We start from the raw sequence: 24,900 nt of genomic DNA on the forward strand, positions 1-24,900 counted from the left end.
CATCCATCCATCCATCCATCCATCCATCCATCCATCCATCCATCCATCCATCCATCCATCCATCCATCCATCCATCCATCCATCCATCCATCCATCCATCCATCCATCCATCCATCCATCCATCCATCCATCCATCCATCCATCCATCCATCCATCCATCCATCCATCCATCCATCCATCCATCCATCCATCCATCCATCCATCCATCCATCCATCCATCCATCCATCCATCCATCCATCCATCCATCCATCCATCCATCCATCCATCCATCCATCCATCCATCCATCCATCCATCCATCCATCCATCCATCCATCCATCCATCCATCCATCCATCCATCCATCCATCCATCCATCCATCCATCCATCCATCCATCCATCCATCCATCCATCCATCCATCCATCCATCCATCCATCCATCCATCCATCCATCCATCCATCCATCCATCCATCCATCCATCCATCCATCCATCCATCCATCCATCCATCCATCCATCCATCCATCCATCCATCCATCCATCCATCCATCCATCCATCCATCCATCCATCCATCCATCCATCCATCCATCCATCCATCCATCCATCCATCCATCCATCCATCCATCCATCCATCCATCCATCCATCCATCCATCCATCCATCCATCCATCCATCCATCCATCCATCCATCCATCCATCCATCCATCCATCCATCCATCCATCCATCCATCCATCCATCCATCCATCCATCCATCCATCCATCCATCCATCCATCCATCCATCCATCCATCCATCCATCCATCCATCCATCCATCCATCCATCCATCCATCCATCCATCCATCCATCCATCCATCCATCCATCCATCCATCCATCCATCCATCCATCCATCCATCCATCCATCCATCCATCCATCCATCCATCCATCCATCCATCCATCCATCCATCCATCCATCCATCCATCCATCCATCCATCCATCCATCCATCCATCCATCCATCCATCCATCCATCCATCCATCCATCCATCCATCCATCCATCCATCCATCCATCCATCCATCCATCCATCCATCCATCCATCCATCCATCCATCCATCCATCCATCCATCCATCCATCCATCCATCCATCCATCCATCCATCCATCCATCCATCCATCCATCCATCCATCCATCCATCCATCCATCCATCCATCCATCCATCCATCCATCCATCCATCCATCCATCCATCCATCCATCCATCCATCCATCCATCCATCCATCCATCCATCCATCCATCCATCCATCCATCCATCCATCCATCCATCCATCCATCCATCCATCCATCCATCCATCCATCCATCCATCCATCCATCCATCCATCCATCCATCCATCCATCCATCCATCCATCCATCCATCCATCCATCCATCCATCCATCCATCCATCCATCCATCCATCCATCCATCCATCCATCCATCCATCCATCCATCCATCCATCCATCCATCCATCCATCCATCCATCCATCCATCCATCCATCCATCCATCCATCCATCCATCCATCCATCCATCCATCCATCCATCCATCCATCCATCCATCCATCCATCCATCCATCCATCCATCCATCCATCCATCCATCCATCCATCCATCCATCCATCCATCCATCCATCCATCCATCCATCCATCCATCCATCCATCCATCCATCCATCCATCCATCCATCCATCCATCCATCCATCCATCCATCCATCCATCCATCCATCCATCCATCCATCCATCCATCCATCCATCCATCCATCCATCCATCCATCCATCCATCCATCCATCCATCCATCCATCCATCCATCCATCCATCCATCCATCCATCCATCCATCCATCCATCCATCCATCCATCCATCCATCCATCCATCCATCCATCCATCCATCCATCCATCCATCCATCCATCCATCCATCCATCCATCCATCCATCCATCCATCCATCCATCCATCCATCCATCCATCCATCCATCCATCCATCCATCCATCCATCCATCCATCCATCCATCCATCCATCCATCCATCCATCCATCCATCCATCCATCCATCCATCCATCCATCCATCCATCCATCCATCCATCCATCCATCCATCCATCCATCCATCCATCCATCCATCCATCCATCCATCCATCCATCCATCCATCCATCCATCCATCCATCCATCCATCCATCCATCCATCCATCCATCCATCCATCCATCCATCCATCCATCCATCCATCCATCCATCCATCCATCCATCCATCCATCCATCCATCCATCCATCCATCCATCCATCCATCCATCCATCCATCCATCCATCCATCCATCCATCCATCCATCCATCCATCCATCCATCCATCCATCCATCCATCCATCCATCCATCCATCCATCCATCCATCCATCCATCCATCCATCCATCCATCCATCCATCCATCCATCCATCCATCCATCCATCCATCCATCCATCCATCCATCCATCCATCCATCCATCCATCCATCCATCCATCCATCCATCCATCCATCCATCCATCCATCCATCCATCCATCCATCCATCCATCCATCCATCCATCCATCCATCCATCCATCCATCCATCCATCCATCCATCCATCCATCCATCCATCCATCCATCCATCCATCCATCCATCCATCCATCCATCCATCCATCCATCCATCCATCCATCCATCCATCCATCCATCCATCCATCCATCCATCCATCCATCCATCCATCCATCCATCCATCCATCCATCCATCCATCCATCCATCCATCCATCCATCCATCCATCCATCCATCCATCCATCCATCCATCCATCCATCCATCCATCCATCCATCCATCCATCCATCCATCCATCCATCCATCCATCCATCCATCCATCCATCCATCCATCCATCCATCCATCCATCCATCCATCCATCCATCCATCCATCCATCCATCCATCCATCCATCCATCCATCCATCCATCCATCCATCCATCCATCCATCCATCCATCCATCCATCCATCCATCCATCCATCCATCCATCCATCCATCCATCCATCCATCCATCCATCCATCCATCCATCCATCCATCCATCCATCCATCCATCCATCCATCCATCCATCCATCCATCCATCCATCCATCCATCCATCCATCCATCCATCCATCCATCCATCCATCCATCCATCCATCCATCCATCCATCCATCCATCCATCCATCCATCCATCCATCCATCCATCCATCCATCCATCCATCCATCCATCCATCCATCCATCCATCCATCCATCCATCCATCCATCCATCCATCCATCCATCCATCCATCCATCCATCCATCCATCCATCCATCCATCCATCCATCCATCCATCCATCCATCCATCCATCCATCCATCCATCCATCCATCCATCCATCCATCCATCCATCCATCCATCCATCCATCCATCCATCCATCCATCCATCCATCCATCCATCCATCCATCCATCCATCCATCCATCCATCCATCCATCCATCCATCCATCCATCCATCCATCCATCCATCCATCCATCCATCCATCCATCCATCCATCCATCCATCCATCCATCCATCCATCCATCCATCCATCCATCCATCCATCCATCCATCCATCCATCCATCCATCCATCCATCCATCCATCCATCCATCCATCCATCCATCCATCCATCCATCCATCCATCCATCCATCCATCCATCCATCCATCCATCCATCCATCCATCCATCCATCCATCCATCCATCCATCCATCCATCCATCCATCCATCCATCCATCCATCCATCCATCCATCCATCCATCCATCCATCCATCCATCCATCCATCCATCCATCCATCCATCCATCCATCCATCCATCCATCCATCCATCCATCCATCCATCCATCCATCCATCCATCCATCCATCCATCCATCCATCCATCCATCCATCCATCCATCCATCCATCCATCCATCCATCCATCCATCCATCCATCCATCCATCCATCCATCCATCCATCCATCCATCCATCCATCCATCCATCCATCCATCCATCCATCCATCCATCCATCCATCCATCCATCCATCCATCCATCCATCCATCCATCCATCCATCCATCCATCCATCCATCCATCCATCCATCCATCCATCCATCCATCCATCCATCCATCCATCCATCCATCCATCCATCCATCCATCCATCCATCCATCCATCCATCCATCCATCCATCCATCCATCCATCCATCCATCCATCCATCCATCCATCCATCCATCCATCCATCCATCCATCCATCCATCCATCCATCCATCCATCCATCCATCCATCCATCCATCCATCCATCCATCCATCCATCCATCCATCCATCCATCCATCCATCCATCCATCCATCCATCCATCCATCCATCCATCCATCCATCCATCCATCCATCCATCCATCCATCCATCCATCCATCCATCCATCCATCCATCCATCCATCCATCCATCCATCCATCCATCCATCCATCCATCCATCCATCCATCCATCCATCCATCCATCCATCCATCCATCCATCCATCCATCCATCCATCCATCCATCCATCCATCCATCCATCCATCCATCCATCCATCCATCCATCCATCCATCCATCCATCCATCCATCCATCCATCCATCCATCCATCCATCCATCCATCCATCCATCCATCCATCCATCCATCCATCCATCCATCCATCCATCCATCCATCCATCCATCCATCCATCCATCCATCCATCCATCCATCCATCCATCCATCCATCCATCCATCCATCCATCCATCCATCCATCCATCCATCCATCCATCCATCCATCCATCCATCCATCCATCCATCCATCCATCCATCCATCCATCCATCCATCCATCCATCCATCCATCCATCCATCCATCCATCCATCCATCCATCCATCCATCCATCCATCCATCCATCCATCCATCCATCCATCCATCCATCCATCCATCCATCCATCCATCCATCCATCCATCCATCCATCCATCCATCCATCCATCCATCCATCCATCCATCCATCCATCCATCCATCCATCCATCCATCCATCCATCCATCCATCATCCATCCATCCATCCATCCATCCATCCATCCATCCATCCATCCATCCATCCATCCATCCATCCATCCATCTGAAAGATCCACGTTTCATCGATGGCTATGTCTGGGAAGGGTGCAACAAAAAAACAACGGAGAAGAAGGGAGGAGGAGTAGCTATTCTGATACAACAAGGAACAAATTGGCAAAGAATAAAATCAACTTGCAAAGAACATGTCTGGGTATCAGGTAAAATTGCTGGCAAAAAGACATGGCTAGGGGTAGTTTATTTAGGAACCGGGGGCAAATGCAGGCAAGAAAACAAGGATCTAGTTAAGTGCCTCAGTTACGACATAAAGCAGATTGGAGACGGTGTCGATATTATTTTTGCTTTGAGACATGAACGGCCACATCGAGGATCTGGATGGATACACAGATTGTAACGGGAAGTTAATACTAGACCTGTGTGAGCGGCACAATCTAGTTATTGTCAATAGAGAAACTAAATGTGAGGGAAAAATGACGTGGGAATCCCGTAACAGGCAAACTATCATTGACTACTGAAGAGCAAGTTGCTGGGCTAGCTGGTGCTGTTGCATCGTGGTGGAGCAGCGCAAAGGACGGGACACAAGAAACAAGGAAAGACGTACATAGGCGCTGACTATCAACTGAATTTTTATTGCGAAATACAGAGAATATATAGCGATCATGAGGGGGTGGAACATAGATAAAAGGTTGCTCGGGCACCGGAATCCAGAAGACGGTCACGTCAGTAGATAAAGTATGTTGGTGAATGTGGTGGCGGTGAAAGACGATAAAGAGAAGCGGAGGGTGTATAGGGCCAAGGCGCGAAATAACGGATGATCGGTAATGAAAGAAGAGGTCGCCCAAAAGGGGCTAAAAGCTATAGACAATCAATAACAAAAATGATGGCATTAAAAACATAAAAATCGTTAAGAACATTAAAAAAAAACACTTTAGAAACATTAATACCTTGTAGGCTGGGAGGTATACCTCCCAGCCTACCTCCTTTGCGCTGCTCCACCACGATGCATTGACTACTGTCTAATGTCGCAGGGCATCTATAGCAAGCTCGCAATAATGGAAATAGACGAAGAGGGGAAGTACATCCTAGGAAGTGATCATAGACATATTAGTCTACAGTTGGGAGCCCTAGTCAAAAGAGAAATGCAGCGAAGTCAAAAAGACAACGCAAGATTAAACGATGAACAAATAGCGCAAATATCAGCCGAAATAAAAGAAGAAATTGAGAAACACCACATGGAAAACTGGGATTATAATCAGAACTGCTCATCGCTACAAAATGAAACAAGTGAAAGGATTAAACCGCTGGAGAGGAAAGATGAAGCCACGAAGCTGGTGGAATATGGAAATTAAGGAGGCCATCGAACAACGACGGGTGGCTTCAAGGGAACACAGAGAAGCAAAGAGGGCGCAGTTATCTGAAGAGGAAATAGGCGAAAAATGGGAATCTTATCGACAAAAGAAACAGCAAGTTCAGGTTCTACTTTTGTTTGATCATTTTATTTTGACAGAAGTGGTTACAATACAAGACCGAATAACACACATTGGTATAAAGCACTGCCAAGGCAGGCGAGGCAAAAGGCGTTTAATGCACGCCTGACGAGGCCTCGTCTCCGTATATTCCAACAGGATAGACAAGTGGCCGGTCGCGCCAAGAACAAGAAAGAATAAGGAGGCAGCAACACTGTGTAGTTACAAAACAAACAGAAACATGCGGTACAAGACGCCATTATTAGAAACATCAATCACTGAGCAGGTAGAATACAATGCAAAGGCACAACTCAAGATACAATACAATACCATATAAAAAACAATTAAGAAAAAACAAATCAAACAAATCAAAAACAGCATACATCAAAACAGGGTAGTTATGTTTCATCTAGTAAAAAAGTTTTAACTTGTCTCTTAAAGCTATTTACTGAGTTGGAGTTGCAGACTATTTGAACAATTTCCTGAAACATGTTTAAAAGTGCAGGGATTTGAAAGTTAACCGACTGCTTACCGTAAGATGTTCTGATCAGGTTTGAAGTAATACATTTCGCAACTCGTAGCCACAGTGAGCGCGTTCATACGTTGCGAAAAAGCCTCGTTGATCACGTTTGATTTCGTTGTATAATCTGAGTGCTAGTTCTTGGCGAAATACGTTAATAAATGTAAGAATCTTGTTTTCACAAAAAAACTTGAGTATGTTCACGTGCTGATAAGTTTTCAATAAATCGAATCGCTTTCTTCTGCATGATACGAAGCCGTTCAAGATTGCCCTTTGAAGTCGTGCCCCATACCAATACGCAGCAGTGTAGTCGTGAGTAGATCACTGCATAGTACAACCGTCGCTTGAACCACGTGGGTAATATGTACCTGAATTTGTTTAGGATACCTAAGGTTTTCGATATATTGGTGCAGATGCTGTCGATGTGTGGTGTCCAGTTAAGGTTTTCGTGAAAGATCACGCCTAGAAATTTCTGCTTGCTTATTTGCGTTATCACTTTTTTTTGAAATTCTAGCTTTATATAACAATCTGTTGCCCTATTTTTGGGTCGAAATATCATGTAGTTTGTTTTTTCTGTGTTCAGTACTAGCTGATTATGATATAACCAGATGGACAATTGTTCAAGCCATGCATTTCCTTCCGTTAATATGCTGGTTAAGTCGGTTCCTTGAAAAAAGATATTTGCGTCATCAGTGTATAAGATAATATCAGGAGTTCGAGGAATACATACAATGTCATTAATATAGAGAAGAAACAAAAGGGGACCTAAGATAGATCCCTGCGGGACACCATACTGTATCAGTTTAGACGTTGATGTGAAGCTATTGATTTTTACAAACTGGTAACGGTGAATTAAGTCAAGCGCGATTCCACGAGTGTCATAGTTACAAAGTTTATTATATAATATATCATGTTTAATCGAGTCGAAAGCTTTCCTAAAATGTAAAAATATGCCTACGGTGTACATATTATTCTCAATATTATTATTTTTTCTTTGATGTTCAGCAAGGCAGATTCAACTGTTTTTCCTTTCTCAAAACCATACTGTTTTGCTATTATGTGTTTCTTTGATAAGAATCTGTACATCCTATTTTTTATAACATACTCAGGTATCTTTGAAAAAAAAGGTCATAGAGATATAAATCTGTAGTTCGCGAGAACGTTTTTAGGTCCACCCTTATGTATTGCACAGACGCGGGCAATTTTCATGCTGTCTGGGAATATACCATGCCGCATTATGTTGTTGCAAATATGGGAAAGGGGCACGCAAAGAATATCAGATACTGCTTTCACTGGCCGGACAGCAATGTCATCATAACCACAAGCAGGGGAATTTTTCATATCTTTTATCACTCCTTCAATTTCATCTGGTGTGGTTGGCGTTAAAAAAAATGAATCTATTTCAGTATTACTTAGATTTAATTATGAACGGACTGAGCTGCTGCGAGATGCACCAGCCGTAAGAAAATGATTTTTAAATAGGTTTGCTAGTGACTCACCGGTGTGGCTTGTGCCATCTACGACTAACTCATGGGGTGTAGTCTCACTTCTCTGCGAAAGAATTTAGTTGAACAAGGTCCATGCCTTTTGAGGGCAGTTGTACACTGCCGTAAATTTGTATAAGTAATACGCTGTGCGAGCTTTCTTTAGTTCACCACTTAACTTATTTCGCAGCTTTTTATATTCTGACCGTTTATTTATATCTCTAGTCTTAATAAACGTGTTGAACAAGTCATTTCGGGCATTTATCTTAGTGATCCAAGGCTTTCTTGCACGCTTAGGTTTTTTCAGAATTCTTGCAGGGAAAGCATCATAATATTGTTGAGTTACCGCAGTTAGAAAGCAGTTGTATGCATCGTAAGGATGTGCAAAATTTAAAACATTTTCCAAAGTTAAACTACTTAAAACATCACGAAAATGTGCTATTCCAGCTGCACTGACATGTCTACGGGGCGGAGTTTCCTGGTGTGACTGAGGTTGTGATGTTATCGGCAGGAAGCAAAATACTGGCATGTGGTCACTGATGCCTGTTGTCAGAACTCCAGAGCGCACGCCATTTCATGAAAACTTGTCAAACACAAATCAATTAATGTCTGGCTATCTGCAGTCACATGAGTAGGTATGCTAATAACATTTATTAGTCCGGTCGAGTGTATTAAATCCTGAAACTTACTGCAACACAAATCAGAAGAAAGCAAATTAATATTAAAATCTCCGAAAATGACTTTATGGGCAATTAAAGGATAACAAATGCTCACTAAGGTCTTCGAAAAAATCTAAGAATGCAGACAAGAATCCTGAAGGTGGCCGGTATACAACCGTTACAGTAAACGCTTGACACTTGACTGCAAGGGATTCATAGTTGTCCGTAATAGCAGAGTACTCTTGGATATCACTGTACATATGGCGTTTACTGATGTAGAGCGCCACGCCTCCACCGCGTCGGTTACATCGACCAAGCGATTCATAATTATAGTTATCAAGCTTCACTGCATGCTGTCGATCACTGAACAAAGTTTCCGAAAATACAAGTACCGTAAATTCATGATTTAGCGTTGCCAGGTACGCACAAACGTCAAGATACTTGTCTCTCACGTTAAGGTGAAAAAACGATGCTGTTTTTTTTCAGCGCTTGTGTTTCCTTGACTGTGTTGGCGAAAGTGATAGCGCTATGATAACCGCAGTTTGGGGTGCAAGCAGCCATGAAAAAGAAAAGACAGAATCAGAGCGGACGCGCTCTGCTACACCATTTTCGCCAGGTCATCTTCAGTTCTGATCTGGATAGCATTGTCGCCTTCTTTCTTGCGCACAAGGGTTCTGCCATTCTTTTGCCAGACAAACTTGTAGAAACGCTCGAGTGCCTTCGATTTTGTCACCCACAGCAATTTCTTGTTCAGAGGAGTTATTTGTCAAGGAAACGAACGCCGGGAACCTTAGTTACCAGATATGTCTTTTGCTCGGTCCACTGCTCCTTGGTTGTACGCGAAGAAAAGCGTGCCATGATTGCGGGAGTGTTTTCCTCCCTTGCAGGCAGCCTATGTATTGCTTCTACATCTTTCGCGGTCAGCTCTCGGATGTTTACCTTGCGTGCGACGTTGTTTAGTTTCACGAGCAAGTTTTCGCCCTCACTTGTTTCAATAGCGTGAACCTCCAAGTTTTGGCGGCGGCTGTATTGGTCAAGGTCATTAAGTTCCTTCCTGAGTTTCTTAACTTCTTCGATCGATGTTTCCGTTTCTACTTTCTGCATTCTATCTTTCAACTCGCAGATTTCCTGTCCCTGGGTAGTCACCAATGTAAGTAGGGTATCATACTTAGAGGACAAAAACTCTACTGTTTTTTCAATGTTTTTCGCAGTTTCTTTCACAGACAACAGGTCCTCTATTTTGTCAAGAAGTGGTAGGAGCACGGCAATCCGTTTGTTCATAATAGTCAGCTTAGCTCCCACATGAGCACCTTGCTCAGGCTTCGTTTTCCCGGAGCTCTTACTCCCCCGGAGTTTAGAGGCTTTACAAGTAGGACACAACCATGTTTTGTCAATCTCTGGTTTGGATTTTACCGCTGCCTCTCCCACTCCCGAGCAATTTCCAGCATGATAGGAGAATCCACACTCGGAACAAGTCAGGATAAGGGAGTCATCCGTGATTGCTTCCTGGCAAGCCAAGCAAATATCTTTCTCCATTTAAATAGTAAGGCAAAAGCACAAAGAGAAGCAGCGGGAGTAGCAGTATGAAATATCTCAAGCACTCAAAAAGAATTTTTACGATACTAACCTGCAAAGCAGGGGACGAGAAGTTAGCTGTGCGTCGGCCAGCCACTGCCTACCGCTGCTCCTGCGTGCAATAATGCCAGGAGAGGGCAAATACGGGCTGGTTGGTACATGTTTTACGAATTGGGAAAACAGCGCAATCAAAGACGAGAGACAAGAGAAGGACAAAACCCAGCGCTGACTAAAAACCAAATGGTTTATTGCTACAGGTGAGGCAGCATATAAATGAAAAGGCACGAGTAAAAATAGAAAATAAGCATGAGAGAAAGATACCGCACAGCCACACAACTTGACTAAAATGGCACGTCACTGATTAAGATACGCAAGTTCCTTTGATAGTGGATTTATCGACGGGCTGCTGATACAGGTGTTACCGAGCTTTCTGATATGGCAAGCCTCCGAAATGAGCCTTGTGGTCTCATCTTTATAACGGGCGATGATAGTGGTCCGACTGAGGTGCGCTTCGCAATCTTCACACTCAGCACAGTGCACAGCAAGATGGTTTCTGCGAGACTTGTCTATATCTTTTGCATGTTCACGCAGTCTATCGTTGATGCATCGTCCCGTCTCACCGATGTAGAAACTGCCACAAGAGGTCGGGATCTTGTAAACGACACCAACACGTCACTGAACGAACTTCCGCTTATGCTTCTTCTGGCAGCCTTTTTCGCTTCCATCCTCATTAACACGCTTGCACAATCCGCTAAATTTATTCCTGCCTGAAAATACCAGCCTAATGCCTCCTTTGCTCACTATCTTCTTTAGATTGTGCGAAACTTTGTGCACATACGGGATGCACACTGTTCTTTTTCTTTCTGCCAGACCCGCATCGGTGCCCTTGATCTTTCGCAGACTACATTCTGCAAGCAGGGGCTCGGCAACATTTAACACCATCTTCGTGGGGTATCCTGCTGCGGATAGCCTGTTCACCTGTGCGTGAAAACTGCCTTTTGTCTGGTGCAGACATGATCTTTGCAGTGCGGCTCTTAGGCATGCCTTAGCGATACCGCGCTTAACAATCTTCGAGTGAGCTGACCGGAAAGGGAGAAGGCTCTTCCTAGACCGCGGCGAGTATGCCCAACAAATATGGTTGTTAGAAATTGTCATTTCCATGTCTAAAAACCTGAGCCTATTATTAGAGGGGAGCTCTGAAGTCAATTGGAGGCCATTAAGTTCATAACAGAACACGTCAAAAATCTCTGCAGCCGTTTGCTGTGCGTCATTAGTGCGATATAAAATAAGAAAGTCATCAACATATTGCATTATCTTAACAATGGGCGCGTCATCGAGCTTAGTTCGAAGACGTCTGTCATAACTTGCTAGAAGTAAATCGCTTAGTACAGGAGCGATGCTCGAGCCAATGGAGACTCCTTGTTTTTGGATAAAAAATTTGCTGTCTATAGTGACAAACGTTGATTTCATGTAAAAACTCAGCAATTCTAAAAACCTGCTAACGTCCATTCCACATGCGTTTTGGAATTTTGTTACGCCAAAGCGATCGATGCAAAGGCTCACTTCCGCGGTCACAGAGCTCTGAGGCAAGGAATAGTAAAGGTCCTTCACGTCAATCGAAAAAGCGCTTACATGTGGTGGGCACTCTTCTTGAAGGAAGTCTGAGACAGTCTCGGGCTTCCTGATGAGGAATAGGTCGTCCACCTCCAGGTGAGAAAGGCACTTCTGCAAGAAAACAGCGACTTCACGTGGCCACGTGCCTCTTTCAGACACGATTGCGCGGAATGGGCACTGATCCTTGTGTGTCTCCGCACTGAAGAACATAGAAAGGCAGGTTCCTTTCGATGCCTTTACAGACGAAGCCAGCCTCGAGAGGCCGGCTTGTTCACAAACCTGTACCGCTTTTTCTTGCACCTTGGCAGGTTTGACGGACTTTAATTCCCTGAAGTTGGCTTGTACTGCTTCTTGAGCCTTTTCTTTGTACAGGCCATTAGACACGATGACAAAGCCACCTTCCTTGTCGGACAGTAGCAGCTTCACCTTTGCATCTCTGAGGGCTTCCGCAGCGGAGGTGAGAAGACGCGTGTTTCCTTTCTTGACGTCTTTTGGGAGGCACTCAACTCCTTCCAAGACGCACGTGTTGGCGTCATCTATGGTGGCCCTTTTTGCAGCCGTCCGCACAAGAGAAAGTAGCTCAGTTTTGTCCAGACGCGGATGATCACAGAACTTCGGTGCCTGCTTGAGAAGGCTGTTGACTTTCGTAGGGATGTTGACGTTGCCAAGCACAACCACTCAAGCGCAAGCCAAGCGCAAGCACAACGACTCGCACCGTCAGATGGTCACGCCAAGCGAGTCTGCCGCATTCTGCGATCCGACTCCTGGAGGCAAGCCAGGTTCTACACCGAGTGCCTGAGCATCGCGTGCAGAAGCGAGGTTTCTAGACAAGCAGGGAACAAAAGTTTCGGACAAGACCTCCGTTTGGCATCTAATACAGCAGAATTCACGTGGCACCAGATAGTTCCTTGGCTTCCACGGAAAAGGAGACCTCCAGGGCCCGTCCAACAGGAAGTGGTTCTGCTTGGCAACGTCAACATCCCTACGAAAGTCGACAGCCTTGTCAAGCAGGGACCGAAGTTCTGTGAACGTCCGCGTCTGGACAATACTGAGCTACTTTCTCTTCTGCGGACGGCTGCAAAAAGGGCCACCATAGATGACGCCAAAAGGTGCATCTTGGAAGGAGTTGAGTGCCTCCCAAAAGACGTCAAGAAAGGAAACACGCGTCTTCTCACCTCCGCTGCGGAAGCCCTCAGAGATGCAAAGGTGAAGCTGCTACAGTCCGACAAGGAAGGTGGCTTTGTCATCGTGTCTAATGGCCTGTACAAAGAAACGGCTCAAGATGCAGTCCAAGCCAACTTCAGGGAATTAAAGTCCGTCAAACCTGCCAAGGTGCAAGAAAAAGCGGTACAGGTTTGTGAACAAGCCGGCCTCTCGAGGCTGGCTTCGTCTGTAAAGGCATCGAAAGGAACCTGCCTTTCTATGTTCTTCAGTGCGGAGACACACAAGGATCAGTGCCCATTCCGCGCAATCGTGTCTGAAAGAGGCACGTGGCCACGTGAAGTCGCTGTTTTCTTGCAGAAGTGCCTTTCTCACCTGGAGGTGGACGACCTATTCCTCATCAGGAAGCCCGAGACTGTCTCAGACTTCCTTCAAGAAGAGTGCCCACCACATGTAAGCGCTTTTTCGATTGATGTGAAGGACCTTTACTATTCCTTGCCTCAGCGCTCTGTGAGCGCGGAAGTCAGCCTTTGCATCGATCGCTTTGGCGTAACAAAATTCCAAAACGCATGTGGAATGGACGGTAGCAGGTTTTTAGAATTGCTGAGTTTTTACATGAAATCAACGTTTGTCACTATAGACAGCAAATTTTTTATCCAAAAACAAGGAGTCTGTATTGGCTCGAGCATCGCTCCTGTACTAAGCGATTTACTTCTAGCAAGTTATGACAGGCGTCTGCGAACTAAGCTGATGACGCGCCCATTGTTAAGATAATGCGATATGTTGATGACTTTCTTATTTTATATCGCACTAATGACGCACAGCAAACGGCTGCAGAGATTTTTGACGTGTTCTGTTATGAACTTAATGACCTCCAATTGACTTCAGAGCTCCCCTCTAATAATAGGCTCAGGTTTTTAGACATGGAATTGAATATTTCTAACAACCATATTTGTTGGGCATACTCGCCGCGGTCCACGAAGAGCCTTCTCCCTTTCCGGTCAGCTCACTCGAAGATTGTTAAGCGCGGTATCGCTAAGGCATGCCTAAGAGCCGCACTGCAAAGATCATGTCTGCACCAGACAAAAGGCAGTTTTCACGCACAGGTGAACAGGCTATCTGCAGCAGGATACCCCACGAAGATGGTGTTAAATGTTGCCGAGTCCCTGCTTGCAGAATGTAGTCTGCGAAAGATCAAGGGCACCGATGCGGGTCTGGCAGAAAGAAAAAGAACAGTGTGCATCCCGTATGTGCACAAAGTTTCGCACAATCTAAAGTAGATAGTGAGGAAAGGAGGCATTAGGCTGGTCTTTTCAGCCAGGAATAAACTTAGCGGATTGTGCAAGCGTGTTAATGAGGATGGAAGCGAAAAAGGCTGCCAGAAGAAGCATAAGCGGAAGTTCGTTCAGTGTCGTGTTGGTGTAGTTTACAAGATCCCGACCTCTTGTGGCAGTTTCTACATCGGTGAGACGGGACGATGCATCAACGATAGACTGCGTGAACATGCAAAAGATATAGACAACAAGGCTCGCAGAAACCATCTTGCTGTGCACTGTGCTGAGTGTGAAGATTGCGAAGCGCACCTCAATCGGACCACTATCATCGCCCGGTGTAAAGATGAGACCACAAGGCTCATTTCGGAGGCTTGCCATATCAGAAAGCTCGGTAACACCTGTATCAGCAGCCCGTCGATAAATCCACTATCAAAGGAACTTGGGTATCTTAATCAGTGACGTGCCTTTTTTTAGTCAAGTTGTGTGGTTGTGCGGTATCTTTCTCTCATGCTTATTTTCTATTTTTACTCGTGCCTTTTCATTTATATGCTGCCTCACCTGTAGCAATAAACCATTTGGTTGTTAGTCAGCACTGGTGTTTTGTCCTTCTCTTGTCTCTCGTCTTTGATTGCGCTGTTTTCCCAAGTAAAATAATCTCAGGCTTGACGGGGTGTCTATTCTTATAGCGGCAGTGCGGTGACGTAGTCGTTGATTGTTCGGTAGACTGATGTGCTATTGGGCACGGCGGGGGTTCTTCCGCGTGATGCTTGCTGCAGGCTGTTGATCAGATTCAGAACTGCAAAGCAGGGGACGAGAAGTTAGCTGTGCGTCGGCCAGCCACTGCCTACCGCTGCTGCTGCGTGCAATAATCCAGGCTAAAATGAACCAGTCCTCTGATAAATGGCTGGCTGAAGTTTGCAAGGCAAATAAAGGAGGGCCAAGAAAATTTTGGAACCATATAAGCTGGTTGGGAAAAACAAATCAAAGAACGCAGGAACAGATTATAGATGCTGAGGGAAAATGTTTAGAGGGAGACGATGCTGTGAACTACATTACGTCATTTATAGCTGCGTCTTTTAGCAACGACAATGGGGTAATCTCTCCAAGTGAGGCGCCAACAAAGGACAGCACAATAGAGAACAGCTTAGAACTGACTAGTCTTAACTGGGAAAACGCGGAAGCGAATGTTCCTAAAACCACATCCGCAGGAATATACGAAATTCCAATTAAGCTTATTAATCAACTTCGCCCAAGAAGCAAGGAAGCGCTGATAAAAGCATTGGAGACAGTCATAACAAATCAGCAAATTCCGCACAGCTGGAGACAGAGTAAAATGAATTTGATTTATAAAGGGAAAGGAGATAAGATGAACATAAAATCCTTCCGTCCGACTACGATAACATCTGTTATGTACAGGCTGGCAATGTAGGTGGTGAAATTAAAAATGCAGTCATGGGTAGAAGGTAATAGGAAACTCGGAGAACTTCAGAATGGATTCAGAAGGGGTAGGCGCTTAGATGATAGCCTGTTCGTGCTTACTCAATGCATAGAAATAGCTAAGGTGGAAAACAGACCTCTGTTTTTAGCCTTTCTGGACATAAGCGGTGCATACGATAAAGTGAACAGGGAACTCCTGTGGAGCATATTGAAAGATTTAGGTATCGGTCATGACGTAATTGATTTTCTACAGGAAATCTACCGAGATAATGAAGTTGAAATTACATAGGGAGGGAAAAAAGTACCACAACTGTGGGGGTACACAAAGGACTAATGCAAGGTTGTCCTCTATCACCACTGCTGTTCATGCTTTACGTGACAAATATGGAAAGAAGGCTAGAAGAAAGTAATCTGGGTTATAATCTGTCGTACAGATTAGGCGGAAATGTTGTTGATCAGCGACTCCCGGGTTTGATGTATGCGGACGATATTGTTTTGTTAGCAGATAGCCAGGAAGATTTACAAACTTTGGTTAATTGCTGTGGAGACCAAGGAGACGCTCTGGGATTCATTTTTAGCGCAACTAAATCAGGTGTGATGATTTTTAACGATACAACTGATCAGGTGCTTACAATACAAGGCCGCTAAATACGCAAATTGGCCGAATACAAATACCTCGGGATATAACTAAACGAAGGGCCGATATACACGGAAAAGCATGAACAGGCTCTTAGGGCAAAAGGACGAAGAGACGCCGGGATAATGAAACATAGGGCATTATGGGGGTACACTAAATATGAAGTACTAAGAGGTATTTGGAAAGGAATAATGGTGCCGGGACTTACTTTCCGCAATGCGGTTCTATGCTTAAGGGCAGAAGTTCAGTCGAGTTTCGACATAAATCAGAGAGCTGTTGGAAGATTAGCACTAGGAGCGCACGGCAAAACCACAAACGAGGCAGTACAAGGGGATATGGGCTGGGCATCGTTCGAAGCACGGGAAGCTAAGAGTAAAATAATATATGAAGAACGCCTGAGGAAATTGGACGATAACAGGTGGGCAGGTAAGGTGTTTAAATATTTATACAGAAATAACGTTTACTCAAAGTGGCGGAAAATAACTAGAAACCTAACCAGTAAGTATGCCGGTCGTGAGGACGGAGAAAGAAAGAGCATTAAACGACAGGTTAAAAACGCGGAGGTTAAAAATTGGATGAATTCAATGGAAAAGAAACATAGTGTAGAACTATATCGATACTGGAAAAGGCAGATCAGGAAAGAATTGTTCTATGATAACTCAAGAGGCAGTGCCCTAGCTCAGGGTGTCTTAGAACGCGCAGCTACAAAAAGAAATTTAACGAAGAAGATGACACATGTGCAGTGTGTGGTAGATCTGTGGAAACAATTGAACACCTCATAATCAAATGTGTTGGTATCCAACCGGATGTCGATGCAGGCACAGTCACTTTTTCTGAGGCCCTAGGGTTTAAAGATAACAATGGTCAAATAAATCTGCAGTGGAAGTCAGCAAAAAGCGATTGGAGTATTGGTGGCTGAAAAGCAGGGATGTGGCAAAAAGTTAGAATTGTAGGAAATCGCAGGTAAAGATGATGGCGAATCTTAATGAGAATTGCCAACACAGTAAAAAAAATAATAATAAAGAAAAAAGCTGAGCATGGTGGCAATTGCCACCACCCCATTTCAAAGGGGGCGCTCCTATCCATCCATCCATCCATCCATCCATCCATCCATCCATCCATCCATCCATCCATCCATACATACATACATATATACATACATACACACACATACATACATACATACATACATACATACATACATACATACATACATACATACATACATACATACATACATACATACATACATACATACATACATACATACATACATACATACATACATACATACATACATACATACATACATACATACATACATACATACATACATACATACATACATACATACATACATACATACATACATACATACATACATACATACATACTGTTACGTGCTTAGCACGCACGGGGGGTTATTCACAGAGGGGATCGGTCGGAGCAGGATGGAAGCAGGAAGCCTACCAGCGTCCCTCAGCTCTTTTTCTTCCTTTCTCTCTGCTGGTCCTTCATCTTCTGCTTCTTCCGTCGAGGCTCTGTGCAAGCACGTGACATTTCCCTCCTCGCAGACGAAGCCCGTCGGGCGAGTTAAAGAGACCGTCTGGGATGGTATCGCTTGAGGCGGGCTACATGCACCACCTGAGACTGGCGTGACCGTCGACCACTAGCAGTTAGTCGCGATATAACGTAATTAACGTCACTAATGCACTCCAACACAACAAACGGTCCAGTGTAGTGGGATAGCAGTTTCTGACACAGACCACGCTTGCGTAGAGGGGTCCACAACCACACAATGTCACCAGGAACATAAGAAACTTCTTGGTGTTGGACGTCGTAGCGGTTCTTGGAACGCTCTTGCGAAGATAAAATTCGAACGCGGGCAAGCTGGCGAGCTTCTTCAGCTCTGCAGAGTGTGGTCGCAAGAGAAGGTTCGTCGTGGATGAAAAATGGTAGAATGGTGTCAAGGCCACAGCGAGGCGACCGGGCATAGAGCAGGTAAAAGGGGCTGTAGCCAGTTGTCTCATGTTGCGCTGTGTTGTATGCATGAGTAATGAACGGGAGGACGCCATCCCAGTCCTTATGATCTGCAGCGACGTACATAGCAAGCATGGTGGTGAGCGTCCGATTAGTGCGTTCTACCACACCGTTCGTTTGGGGATGATATGGCGTGGAGTGGCGAAAACTGCAGCTGCTGAGGCGGAGAAGTTCTTCAACAACGTCCGCTGTAAATTGGCGTCCACGGTCGCTAATGAGAACTGCAGGAGGGCCATGCCGAAGAATGACGAAACGAAGTAAGAAGTTAGATACTTCAGACGCAGTAGCAGCTGGTATCGCGGCTGTCTCACAATAACGGGTTAAGTGATCTACGCACACAAGAATCCATCGATTTCCTTTCGAGGACCGTGGGAAAGGTCCAAGGAGGTCAATGCCAACTTGCTCAAACGGGGCTGTTGGAGGTGTGATTGGCCGCAGTTTGCCAGGTGGACTTGAAGTCGGCAGCTTAAAGCGCTGGCATTGCACACAGCTGGCTACATAGTGCTGGATGGTTGAACGCATGTTAGGCCAGTAAAACCGTTGCTGTGTGCGGTGGAGTGTGCGTGTCACTCCCAAGTGCCCAGACGTGGCGTCGTCGTGCATCATTTCAAGAACTGTGATGCGCAGGTTTTCGGGTACGACAAGAAGCATGCGTGCTCCTCCAGAAGCAAAATTCTTCTTATAAAGCAAACCGTCGCGAATGCAAAAAGTATTCTTTACAGAATCTTGAGCGGCATCAAACAAAGAGGTTAATGTTTGGTCCTTGCGTTGCTCAGTTCGGAAAACTTGAAGATCGGGGAAGGCTTGTGAAAGTGACGCCAAGTATTCATCAAAGTTGTCTGCGTCGTCATCAGTCGTTTGAAGCGGCAAACGGGAAAGACAATCGGCATCTGAGTGTTTACGGCCGCTTTTATGCACCACAGTGAAATTAAATTCTTGTAGGCGCAAAGCCCATCGAGCAAGCCGGCCACAGGGGTCACGAAGACTCACTAGCCAGCAAAGCGAGTGGTGGTCGGTGACGACGGTGAAAGCATTCCCGTACAGATAGGAGCGGAAGCGTTGTACAGCGAAAACAACGGCGAGACATTCTTGCTCAGTAACCGTGTAATTTCTTTCGCTCTTACTCAATGACCGGCTGGCATATGCTACCACGTGCTGATCGTGACCATGGCGTTGTATAAGTACAGCGCCGATACCGATACCACTTGCATCAGTATGCACTTCAATTGGTGCAGATGGGCAGAAGTGGCGTAGGATGGGGCCCGAGGTCAAAAGAAATTTCAGATGTCGGAAAGCTGCGTCACATTCGCTGGTCCAATTGAACGGTGCATCTTTATGCAGCAAACACGTCAGTGGGTAAGCGATGTCCGCAAACCTAGCTATAAAACGTCGAAAGTACGAGCAGAGCCCTAAAAAACTCTGCAGCTCTTTCACTGATTGAGGCACCGTAAAAGTTTTGACAGCTTCAATTTTCTTTGGATCTGGTCGAACACCTTCTTTATCAACTAAATGACCAAGAACAATTGTTTCACGGTTCCCAAAATGACATTTCTTGGAATTGAGGATAAGGCCAGCTCGTTCCATGCAATCAAGCACAATATCCAGGCGGCTGTTGTGCTCACTAAACGTTTTGCCAAAAATTACAACGTCGTCCAAATAACATAAACAAATTTGCCACTTAAGGCCACGCAGTATTGTATCCATGAACCGCTCGAATGTTGCAGGTGCGTTACATAATCCGAAAGGCATAACGTTAAACTCGTAAAGTCCGTCTGGTGTTATGAATGCCGTTTTTCCCTATCTGCAGCGTGCATGGGGATTTGCCAGTAGCCGGATCTCAAATCAATAGAAGAAAAGTATGAAGCGGAGTGCAGACAATCAATTGCGTCATCTATACGTGGAAGCGGGTAGACGTCCTTCGTCGTGGCCGTATTTAAGCGACGGTAGTCAACACAGAACCTCCATGTGCCATCTTTTTTCTTCACAAGGATAACTGGAGCTGCCCAAGGACTTGAAGACTCTCGAATTATGCCTCGCTTTAGCATCTCTTGAACTTGGTCATCTATTAACTTACGTTCAGTGGCTGAGACTCGATAGGGCTTCTGGCGTATAGGAGGTGCGGAGCCGGTGTTGATCGTGTGATGAATACGACTGGTAGGCGGTGGTGTAGAATCGTCTTTGGCAAAGTCGAACACGAACACGTGCTTCAGAAGGAGTTCCACTAGAGTGCGACGCTCGGTTGTGGGAAGAGCCTGATTAATCATAGCCTTAACTTGGGTCTCCATATCTCTTTTCACGTGCTGCTCATTGACAGAGTTGGTTAACGTCGCGACGGAACCTGACACACCTTCCTCGAAACGGGCGAGTTTGAGGCCCCGGGGCAACACAGCTGGCTCTTCAGAGTGGTTCACTGTCCACAGCTCAGTACGGCCTCTCACCACGGGAACGACGCAACGAGGCACGACGATACTCTTCTTAGAGCAGGCGAGTGTCGTAGGCTCTACCACAGCTTCAAAAGGTTCGCACTGATTGTGAATAGAGGAAACCCGCACGAATGCTGCGGAGAAAGCTGGTACAATAGTGTCTTCTTCCACCGCAAATGCTCCAAAATCCGGTGTCGAGTTATCCACAAGAGCTGAAAGTAGTGAAGAATTCAAAGCAATTTCTCCCGTACGACAGTCTAAAGTTGCACCACACTCTTGCAGAAAATCAATTCCAAGAATCACATCATGCGTTGACCGTGGTAGCACTGCGAATTCTGTTCTAAACGTGAGACCACCAATAACAACATCCGAAGCACACACACCAAGTGGAACCAAAGGTTCACCACCGAAACCACGGAATAACGCTGCACGGTCACCACTAAACATCACTTTCCTACCTAAACGGTTCTTAAACCTCAAACTCATAACGGATACGGTAGCACCAGTGTCCACAACAGCCATTGTTTTCACACCATCAATAAACACTTCCAGTTTGTTCTTCAACATAAACACGGGCAGAGGTATATTTGACGTCATCGACTCGCCGGCGGCCTCACCTCCATTGGCCGCGCCTCCTAGTTTCCCGGAGGCGGAGGGGATGCACGACGTCGAGGAGAAGGTGACCGCCGTTGGCGCTGAGGTGGCGGCGTCACACTGCGGTCAGATGCAGGTGATGAACTCCGCAAAGTGCTCGGACGGTATGGGTCCCAAGCGGACGTTGAGGGTCGCTGCTGCGCGGTGTGCACTTGTCCGTAAGTAGGCGCCGGGGGTTGGCAGTGTTGAGAAGTCGGGAAACAACGGCGGCAATATCTGGCGATATGCCCTGCAATGCCACACCGGTAGCACGAAGGTTGAGAGCGCCAGCGACCGGCATAAAAGTCCTGGCGAACAAAGTCGCGACGTTGGCTGGAGCCAGGATCTCGCTGCTGACGAACAACGTCTTCTGGGTAGGTGGGCCTCCTTACCGCCGGCTGGTGGCCATAACGTTGGGCAATGTTCCGATCGTCCATGGGCAAAGTGCTGTTAGGTTGAGCCCACGGAGTCGACAGGGCGGCAACATCTTCCTCCGGTGCAGAACTGTGCCGCAGATATTCTGTGCGACAGAAGGTGTCCCGGGATCTGGACAATTCCTCGCGCACAATCTCTCGAATCATATCAGCCATAGAATTTTGAGTACAGGCTTCAACACTGGCTATAGAGGTGACATTGGCCAATCTTCCGAATTTAGGGGTAATTCGACGCAGCTTAAGAGCTTCAAATGTTCTGCAATGTTTTATAACGTCAGCGGTGGTGCTCAGGCTCTCTTTACTAATCAGGAAATTGCAAACATCTTCCGCAATTCCTTTTAGAAGGTGGCCGACTTTGTCTTCTTCAAGCATACTGGAGTTAACTAGCTTGCATAACTTTAGGATGGCTTCGATGTATGCCGTGCAAGTTTCTCCGGGTACTTGCGCGCGGTGAAGCAATGTCTGTTCCGCACGTTTCTTTGTTGCCGATTCATCCCCAAAATTTTTCTTTATTTCGGTCGTAAAGGTTGCCCATGAACTCAGTGTATCCTCATGATTGTCGAACCAGTCAAGGGCAGTGGCGGCAAGGAAAAACACCACGTTAGCCAGTTTGGTAGCAGCGTTCCAGCGATTGTATTTGCTCACCCGCTCGTAGTGTTTCAGCCACTCGTCAACGTCCTCTTCAGGTTTTCCAAAAAATGTGCGGGGCTCTCGGTAATGTGGCCAGTTGTTCGCTGTGGATGTCCCGGGTTGCTCGGCATTGTCGTCTCCAGGCATGTCCGATGGCAGTGGTGGGAAGCCTGCGAGTCTACGGCTCCTTCGGTAGATGGAATGCTCCGTGGTCGATACCCGGCACCTCTCACCAAACTGTTACGTGCTTAGCACGCACGGGGGGTTATTCACAGAGGGGATCGGTCGGAGCAGGATGGAAGCAGGAAGCCTACCAGCGTCCCTCAGCTCTTTTTCTTCCTTTCTCTCTGCTGGTCCTTCATCTTCTGCTTCTTCCGTCGAGGCTCTGTGCAAGCACGTGACAATACATACTGTCGTGTCCGGTCGCTGTGTTGAATGCAGCGAAAGACGCACACGGTACTTTAAAGGCCCATTCACACTTGCGAGTCGCAGAGGTCGCGCGACTGTTTTGGTCGAAAAGCGACAGTCGCAAACAGTCGCCCTGGTCGAAAAGCGACAGTCGCGGGCCAGTCGCTCGCTGCTCGATTTTTCAGCCTCGCGACTGCGAGTCGCAAACCGCTGAACCAATCAGCGAGCGAGCCAAGCTTCCGGCAACGACACCGCTCGCGGGCGCGCCGGGCGACGACCTGCGCTGCTCCCAGCTGGCTGCCCTAGTCGTCGCTAAGCCTAGCCGGTTTCATATCGATATCGCGGCTGAGGGCGCTTCGGATCCTGGCCAGCGCATGTAATTAAGATGCTGCTTTCGTTACCGCTTTATTGTGGACCTCGTATTATAACAATATCAAACATGCTCGACTTCCGCGACGCCTTCAGCAGCGGGGCTAGCAGACAACAGTCGAGCTGCATGGAGCAGCAGCAGCAGCAAAGCGGCTATGGGAAGAAATTTGCTTGTGTCGCAGTTATCACTTCTACCAGCAACTCGGTAGTGGCCAGCGATCTTCAAAAATGATTCATTTTTTACATTGGGCTTGGTATGAACGCGAACAAGCAAAATTGGCGCATTGTTCTGACGCCGGCGGCCGGCATACTGCAGGCTGGTAGGCCGGCCCTGCAGAGAAGCGCGCCTCTGTCATCATGACGCTTGTACGCCCGCGGTGCACATCAAAACCGTCACGACAACCTCATCTTCGCTCGGGTCGTTCTAGTACATTGCGAATAGCAGTTCAGACGACGGAGCGCGAGTACAGGAGGCGCGGCCAAAACAGACGAAACTCTCGAAAGCGTGCGAACAACGTGATACCCGAGAGTTTTCGCTTCAGACGAGAATCTAACGAGAAGGCGACCCGCTGGTCGCGCTTGCAAGTGTGAACAACGGTGTTGTCGAGCTGATGCCTGGTCGCAAGCGACTGCTGGTCGCGTGCCCTTTGCGACTCGCAAGTGTGAATGGGCCTTAAGACTTTGTTTATTTAAAGCTGATGAGGGTGCGACCAGCGTCGACCGAGGCAGGAGCCGAACTGGCCGCCCGAAGAAAGGAGGGAGCGGAGAAGCGTCCACGGGAGGGAGTGGCTTCCCTAAACAGGAGGAGGATGCGGGGGCGCACCGTGGGGGGCATCGGCGACAGCGCGCGAAGAGGGGGCAAGTGGCCGTTTGGACGGGACACTGCAGGGGTAACACACACACAAAAGCAATATGGGGACACAACACTTCCTTCCCCCTTAGAAAGTTGCCTGGTAGCATGCAGGGAGTCGGCGCTCACGCGTGGAGGCGCGCTGGCTTTGTACGCTCGGGGGAGAAACACTTGTAGGCTGGCTGTTGTTCGCTGTTTCTCCTAGGTCTGTCCTGGGCGAAGTCTCTTCT

General features: G+C 47.2%; 1 protein-coding gene across 1 annotated transcript; it reads left to right on the plus strand.

Annotated features, from left to right (window-relative positions):
* Nucleotides 1-12,974: 12,974 nt before the first annotated feature.
* On the plus strand, nt 12,975-14,309 carry LOC149325715 (uncharacterized). Its single transcript, XM_089564370.1, has one exon. The coding sequence runs from the start codon at nt 12,975-12,977 to the stop codon at nt 14,307-14,309; it is 1,335 nt and encodes a 444-aa protein (XP_089420496.1).
* Nucleotides 14,310-24,900: the final 10,591 nt, after the last annotated feature.

The sequence above is a fragment of the Amblyomma mixtum genome, chromosome 10, assembly GCF_055824585.1.
Source record: "Amblyomma mixtum isolate Tamu chromosome 10, ASM5582458v1, whole genome shotgun sequence".
NCBI classification, from domain to species: Eukaryota; Metazoa; Arthropoda; class Arachnida; order Ixodida; family Ixodidae; genus Amblyomma; species Amblyomma mixtum.